A 7,573-nucleotide genomic window follows, 5' to 3' on the forward strand; every position below is an offset into this window, starting at 1 on the left:
CACTAACATATTAGGAATGTTTGAATACTTGAGGACTCCGAGTTTATACTTGATAAGGAGTTTACAAGGATATGGGGAGATTTAATTGAAACATGCACAATACTGAATGGCCTCGACACAGTAGATGCTAGAAAGATGCTTCCATTGGTAGGAGAGGCTAGGATCAGAGGGCTTAGTCTTAGAGTAAAGGGAAAACCTTTTACAACGGAGATAAGGAGAAACTTCATCAGCCAGAGGATGGTGAACCTATGAAATTCATTGCCACAGAAGGCTGGAAGAATACAGCAAGCCAGGCAGCAGAGGTGGAGAAATCAACATTTCCAGTGTAACCGTTCTTCAGGAGCACAGTTACACCCAAAACAGCATTTTAAAAAATTACACAACACCAGGTTATAGTCCAACAGGTTTAAATGGAAGCACTAGCTTTCGGAGCAGCGCTCCTTCATCAGGTGGTTGACCTGATGAAGGAGCGGTGCTCCAAAAGCTAGTGCTTCTAACTAAACCTGTTGGACTATAACCTGCTGTTGTGTGAGTTTTAACTTTGTACACCCCAGTCCAACCTCCAAATCAGGACCAGAAACATTGACTTTGCCACCTCTGATGCTGCCTGGCTTGCTGTTTTTTTTTCCCCAGCCTCCTGGTCTACCTTGGATGCCAGTACCGGCTGTATGTTTGTCTCTAAGCAAGGCCAGGTCATTGAGTATGGAGAAAGTGAGGACTGCAGATGCTGGAGATCAGAGCTGAAAAATGTGTTGCTGGAAAAGCGCAGCAGGTCAGGCAGCATCCAAGGAGCAGGAGAATCGACGTTTCGGGCATAAGCCCTTCATCAGGAATATTTCCTGAAGAAGGGCTTCTGGCCGAAACGTCGATTCTCCTGCTCCTTGGATGCTGCCTGACCTGCTGCGCTTTTCCAGCAACACATTTTTCAGGTCATTGAGTATATACAAGACTGAAATACGTTCTGGATGGTCAAGGGTTACGGGGAAGTAGTGGAAGAATAGGGTTGAGAAACTTATCAGACATAATTGATCGGTAGAGCAAACTCAATGGGCTGAATGGCCTAATTTCTGCTCCTATCTCTGATGGACACCATTGCTCATGGATTAGAAGCATTAGACAAAGGTGCAATGTTGGTTTCTCACTAATGCAGGCCTTTGATATTATTGCATTGTTTGCATTGCATCAGTTGGTGTTGTGGAAGCGGATTGGGGGGGGGTGGGGGAGAGGGAGATAACTCACTGGACAGGGAGACTCCCTGGGGCCGCTTCACCTCCACGGCGCCTGCGCAGTTCAGATACAGCACGAGCGCCAAGACTCCAAACGGCGCCATCGCCATCCAATCAGCGATGGGGTCAGCGTCCCCCAATCAACGAACGAGCGTCTGGGACGACAACCAACCAACCAACGCAGACGCTCAAAGTCGACCAATCAGCAAACGAAGGCTTCCTTGACAAAAACGACAACCAACCAGCCCACGGCTTCGATTCCACCAATCGGTGAGCACGCTCGCGAAAGGCGGCACCCAATCAGCGACCCCCGGATACCGTCCAATGGCCAAAGGCCCCGGGAGGCAGCGACCAATCGGCGAACAGGCTGACGTCGGTCTCCGTCCAATCAGCGAAGCTTTCGACGCGTACGCGGACCAACCGTCGTTCGAGAGGCTGGCGGACTCCCCCCCCCTCCCCGGATACGGACGGTACCTCACCGGTTAATGGGACAGGAGTTTGGGCGGGAGAGAAAAACACCGCACAAACCCACGGAGAGGCCGGAGGCAGGTCTCGAGGATGCGAAGGCGTCCGGCCAAGGCAGTGAAGGGAAGCGGAAACAGGCCGTTTTTTTCCCCCCCCCACCCCCGGTTACCGCCGCGCGTGCTGCCGCTCCGGCTCCTTCGCCTGACCCGGGGGCCCTGCGTGACGTGCCGTCGCCGCCCTCTGATTGGCCAACATCCGGCGCGCATCGCGCATGTGCATGTGCATCGTAGCCCCGCCCACCCTGCCCCTACCCCCTGGTGCATTCTGGGAGTCATGTTCTCTCCCTCCACCTCCTCAACCAGAGTTAAAAATCACACAACACCAGGTTATAGTGCAACAGGTTTAATTAGATTCTGGATCAGAGTGGTGCTGGAAATGCACTGCAGTTGAGGCAGCATCCGAGGAGCAGTAAAAATTGACGTTTCAGGCAAATGCCCTTCATCAGGAATAGAGGCAGAGAGCCTGAAGGGTGGAGAGATAAATGAGAGGAGGGTGGGGGTGGGGAGAGAGTAGCATAGAGTACAATAGGTGAGTGGGGGAGGGGGTGAAGGTGATAGGTCAGGGAGGAGGGTGGAGTGGATAGGTGGAAAGGAAGATAGGCAGGTAGGACAAGTCATGGGGACAGTGCTGAGCTGGAAGTTTGGAACTAGGGTGAGCTGGGGGATGGGGAAATGAGGAAACTGTTGAAGTCCACATTGATGCCCTGGGGTTGAAGTATTCCGAGGCGGAAGATGAGGCGTTCTTCCTCCAGGCGTCTGGTGGTGAGGGAGCGGCGGTGAAGGAGGTCCAAGACCTCCATGTCCTCGGCAGAGTGGGAGGGGGAGTTGAAATGTTGGGCGACAGAGCGGTGTGGTTGATTGGTGCGGGTGTCCTAGAGATGTTCCCTAAAGCGCTCTGCGAGGAGGCGTCCAGTCTCTCCAATGTAGAGGAGACCGCATCGGGAGCAACGGATACAATAAATGATTTTAGTGGATGTGCAGGTAAAACTTTGATGGATGTGGAAGGCTCCTTTAGGGCCTTGGATGGAGGTGAGGGATGGCGGAAATGTCGGCGGATGATTGGATTTATGCGCCACCCTACCAACCTTCGCATAAACCAAATCAACCGCCAACATTTCCGCCACCTCCAAAAAGACCCCACCACCAGGGAAATATTTCCCTCCCCCATCCTTTCCACCTTCCGCAAAGACCGTTCCCTCCGTGACTACCTCGTTAGGTCCATGCCCCCCTACAACCCACCCTCCCATCCTGGCACTTTCCCTTGCCACTGCAGGAACTGCAAAGCCTACGCCCACACCACCTCCCTCACCTCCATCCAAGGCCCTAAAGGAACCTTCCACATCCATCAAAGTTTTACCTGCACATCCACTAATATCATTTATTGTATCCGTTGCTCCCGATGCGGTCTCCTCTACATTGGAGAGACTGGACGCCTCCTCGCAGAGCGCTTTAGGGAATATCTCTGGGACACCCGCACCGATCAAGCATGCCGCCCTGTGGCCCAACATTTCGACTCCCCCTCCCACTCTGCTGACGACATGGAGGTCCTGGGCTTCCTTCACCGCCTGAAGGAAGAACACCTCATTTTTTGCCTCGGAACACTTCAACCCTAGGGCATCAATGTGGACTTCAACAGTTTCCTCATTTCCCCTTCCCCCACCTCACCCTAGTTCCAAACTTCCAGCTCAGCACTGTCCCCATGATTTGTCCGACCTGTCTATCTCCTTTTCCACCTATCCACTCCACCCTCCTCCCTGACCTATCACCTTCATCCCCTCCCCCACTCACCTATTGTACTCCATGCTACTTTCTCCCCACCCCCACTCTCCTCTAGCTTATCTCTCCACGCTTCAGGCTCTCTGCCTTTATTCCTAATGAAGGGCTTTTGCCCGAAAATTAGATAGATTAGATTACTTACAGTGTGGAAACAGGCCCTTCGGCCCAACAAGTCCACACCGACCCGCCGAAGCACAACCCATCCATACCCCTACATTTACCTCTTACCTAACACTACAGGCAATTTAGCATGGCCAATTCACCTGACCCGCACATCTTTGGACTGTGGGAGGAAACCGGAGTACCCGGAGGAAACCCACGCAGACACGGGGAGAACGTGCAAACTCCACACAGACAGTCGCCTGAGGCGGGAATTGAACCAAGGTCTCTGGCGCTGTGAGGCAGCAGTGCTAACCACTGTGCCAGCGTGCAAAAAGTCGATTTTTACTGCTCCTCGGATGCTGCCTGAACTGCTGTGCTCTTCCAGCACCACTAATCCAGAATCTGGTTTCCAGCATCTGCAGTCATTGTTTTTACCCAGGTTTAATTGGAAGCACACTAGCTTTCGGAGCGTTGCTCCTTCATCAGGTGATAATGGAGGACTCAATCCTAAGACACAGAATTTATAGCAAAAATTTACAGTGGGATGTAATTTAAATTGTATATTGAAAATTTGACTATCTGTTGAGTCTTTCATCTGTTTCAATACTATGGTAGTTTCACTTCTTTCATGTGTAAATCACAAAACCTTTTTTTTAACAGCTGTAACAATGGGTAATAGCTAGACAATATGTTGAAGGTGTTGGCCCCTGTGTTCTCTGCATGATGTTTAGACTGATTCTAATCTAAAAAATGAGATAACAGAGATTTACACAAATTCATGCAGTTTTTGAGCAAAGTACAATGTAACTCTCCAAATCATGACTCCTCAACAATAGATAGCATTGTCTCAGACCTGGAGAGTGTTGGTCATGGGGGAAAATGGGATTTGACAAAGGGATTGAGGATCAGGGAGAGAAGGGACAGAACACTAATCTCTGCACAAATTGGCAAAGGGGTTGAGGATTATGGAGTGAAGGGACAGAACACCGGTTTCCGCACTCATTGTGAAAGGGATTGAGGAGAAGGGACAGAATGCCAGTTTCTGCCAAGGATAGTCAATCTGTGGAATTCCTTACAGCAGATAATGCGTGGTTAAGTACCTTTCATGGCTGAGATAGTCAGGTTTTTAGCCTGCAAGGGAATCAAGGGTGATATTGAAAGTGGAGTTGAGCATTATCGGGTTAGCCATGATCGCATTGAATGGGAGAACAGACTCGATGTGCCAAACAGCCTGCTTCTTTCCTGCAGTCCAAAGATATGCAGGTCAGGGTGGATTGGCCAGACTGAATTGCCCCATAGTGTTCAGTGATGTGCAGGCTAGGTGGAGTAGCCATGAGAAATGCTGGATTTTTTTTTCGACACTTTTTTTCTTTTTTTATTAACCCTCGCACTACCGCCTAACTGCGGTAGTGCTTATTTTTTCCCCAGCACCCATGGTGTGTGTGTGCAGGTGTGAGACACAGTGAAAGACACAGAGTGTACAAATCTTTATTTAATTTCCACCACCAGGAAGAAAGGAAACACCTGAGTGGCCAGTGACAAGCAGTGCCCTTCACATCAAAGGGCAATGCTGTGTGATCAAACAGTGAAGGGGAGGGCAGGGACTAAATCAAAATAGAGTTGGAGGAGGAGAAATGCTGGTTTATAGGGATAGGGTGGAGGATTGCTGTGGACTCGATGGGTCGAATGGCCTGCTTCCACATTGTGGGGATTCTGTGATGATTCTATCTAAGGTGAAAAGAACTTTCATTTCCAAGACAGGGCATCAACAATGTTTCCTCCCACTGACGATCTCACAATGCAATAAGCTGCCAAAAGAAATAGTCATGGCCTCCAATGCTTGGTATCCTCACCTTTAATTATTTTTTTTCTTCATTTGTGGGAAGTGGGCTTTAGTGGCTGGACCAGCACTGACTCTCCATCCCTATTTGCCTCCACACAGATCACCATCACCTTCTCAAGGGCAACTGGGGATGGGCAATAAATGCTGACCCATCCAGTGATACTCTCATCCCCTGAATGAATAAAAACAAAATGCTACTATTTCGCCAGGTGCCAGATTGTCTCTAGAATGAACTGTGGAAATGACAGTGGAATATAGGTTTTGGTTTATTATCCCAAGTCAGAGGACGAATTTAGTGAAATCTGCTGAATGGTGAAGTGGAGAAAGGAGGATTGGAAAAATAGCTTTACGTGGAGAAAGATTAAGGAACAAGAAATCATTATGGAAAAAGGAACAGCTGGTGTAAGGAATTGCACTGAATGGAGTTGGATGTAGTCTCACTTCTTACTGTAAGAAAAATAATCAAAAATAAAAATTCTGACCTAAGCATTAAATGTGCCTTTTACTAATTTGCACTTATCTACTTTGTTGTATTTTTGCAGTTTGTAGCAATATTCCAGATTTGCTTTTTTCCATATCTCTAACAAGTATGCCTCTACAGGACCACTTCGTTTCAGGTTGAACCCCTTAAGTTTCTCCAGCCTTCCCTCGTTACTCAGTCAAAGTTCGGATGAAAGCTTTTCTCCACACTGCATGTACTGTGCTGTGTATTTCACTGACCAGCACAGCGCATCCTGCTTGAGACGTTGTCTGGCCAGAGCACTGTCCAAGTTTGATCACAACTTTGAGTGGCTTGCTAGGTCATTTCAGAGTCTGCCACAGTGCTGTGGGTCTGGAGTCACATGTAGGCCAGACCAGATAAGGACAGCAGATCTCCTTTCTGAGGACATGAATCAATAGCCTATTTTTGTTAAATTAAAATCAATGACAATTATCACGGTCAACTTTCCATTCCAAATTCTCATTGAGTTTTCAAAAATGTGCCACAATAGGATTCAAACCCGTGTCCTCAGAAGGTTAGCCTGGAGTTTTGGATTATGAGTCCAGTGACATTACTACAATACTATTGCCTCCCAAAATTCCAATATTTCTACTGCAGCTGATCACAAGTCTGATGTGGCTTGCACATGTAACATTTTCGTCTGGCATCAGATGTTGTGCCAAAAATGCATCTACGTTAACAAGGTGACTAAACTCAATAGGTAAATTGAAAATTAATTTCAGTAACGATGCTCAGTTATCGAAGTCGTCATTGCTGAGATTAGTTTTCTGTTTATCAGTTGAAAGTAATTTCCAACAGCTGCCAAAGTGCGATTTAAACCTGTGTTCCCAGAACAGGCAGCCTGGGCCTCTGAATTATGAGCCCCATGCGATTGCCACTCTCTCCTCTGCATATGTCAGGAGCACAAAATCAAAACTTATATTTGATATGAGAATTTTCATCAAGCATTGAACAACAGCTCCAATAAGTAACAAAAAAAATGAAATTGCTGGAAAAACCCAGCAGGTCTGGCAGCATCTGTAAAAGGAAATCAGAGTTAACGTTTCAGGTCCAGTGATGCCTCCCCCCACCCCACCCCCCCTGAAGAGTTACTGTTGTAAATTTTCCATCTCTGTCCTCTAAAGGGCATTTTTGAGTTTTATTTTAATGACAATGAGAGTTTTCCCTTTTTATTAATTGAAATTCCACCAGTAAACAAGTAGTTTTAAATAAAATCGAAAGATTCATTTATCACTCAATGTTGTCAAGTTATGAAGTAGAAATGTGCTAGATGTATTACATAAAATAAAGACACAAAGATTGCAAGCAGACACTGATAAAAGATACTTATAACAATTAGGAAAATCACAGAACTGTTACAGTTTAATTCACTGCTGCAGAAGACTATGGAGGCGAGGTCATTGAGTATATTTAAGACTGAGAAAGATGTCAAAAGGATTAGAATTACAGGAGAAAGTGGGAGAATGGAGTTGAGAAACGTATCAGCCATGATTGAATGGCAGACCAGACCCGATGGGCTGAATGGCCTAATTTCTGCTCCTATGTCTTATGGTGCAGAGGAGGACATTCAGCACAATGTGCCTGCAATAAATAAGCTCAG

At 47.3% G+C, this 7,573-nt stretch overlaps 1 protein-coding gene across 1 annotated transcript in view; it reads right to left on the reverse strand.

The window, feature by feature from the left end:
- The window catches only part of prkcsh (protein kinase C substrate 80K-H), a 75,760-nt gene extending 73,846 nt beyond the window's left edge, over positions 1-1,914 (reverse strand). Inside the window, exon 1 of the mRNA XM_060855003.1 lies at positions 1,240-1,914. Within this exon, the coding sequence (XP_060710986.1) occupies positions 1,240-1,336 (97 nt within the window). The 5' untranslated portion in view covers positions 1,337-1,914. The remainder of the gene's footprint in view (positions 1-1,239) is intronic.
- Positions 1,915-7,573: the final 5,659 nt, after the last annotated feature.

The sequence above is a fragment of the Hemiscyllium ocellatum genome, chromosome 45, assembly GCF_020745735.1.
Source record: "Hemiscyllium ocellatum isolate sHemOce1 chromosome 45, sHemOce1.pat.X.cur, whole genome shotgun sequence".
Taxonomy (NCBI): Eukaryota; Metazoa; Chordata; class Chondrichthyes; order Orectolobiformes; family Hemiscylliidae; genus Hemiscyllium; species Hemiscyllium ocellatum.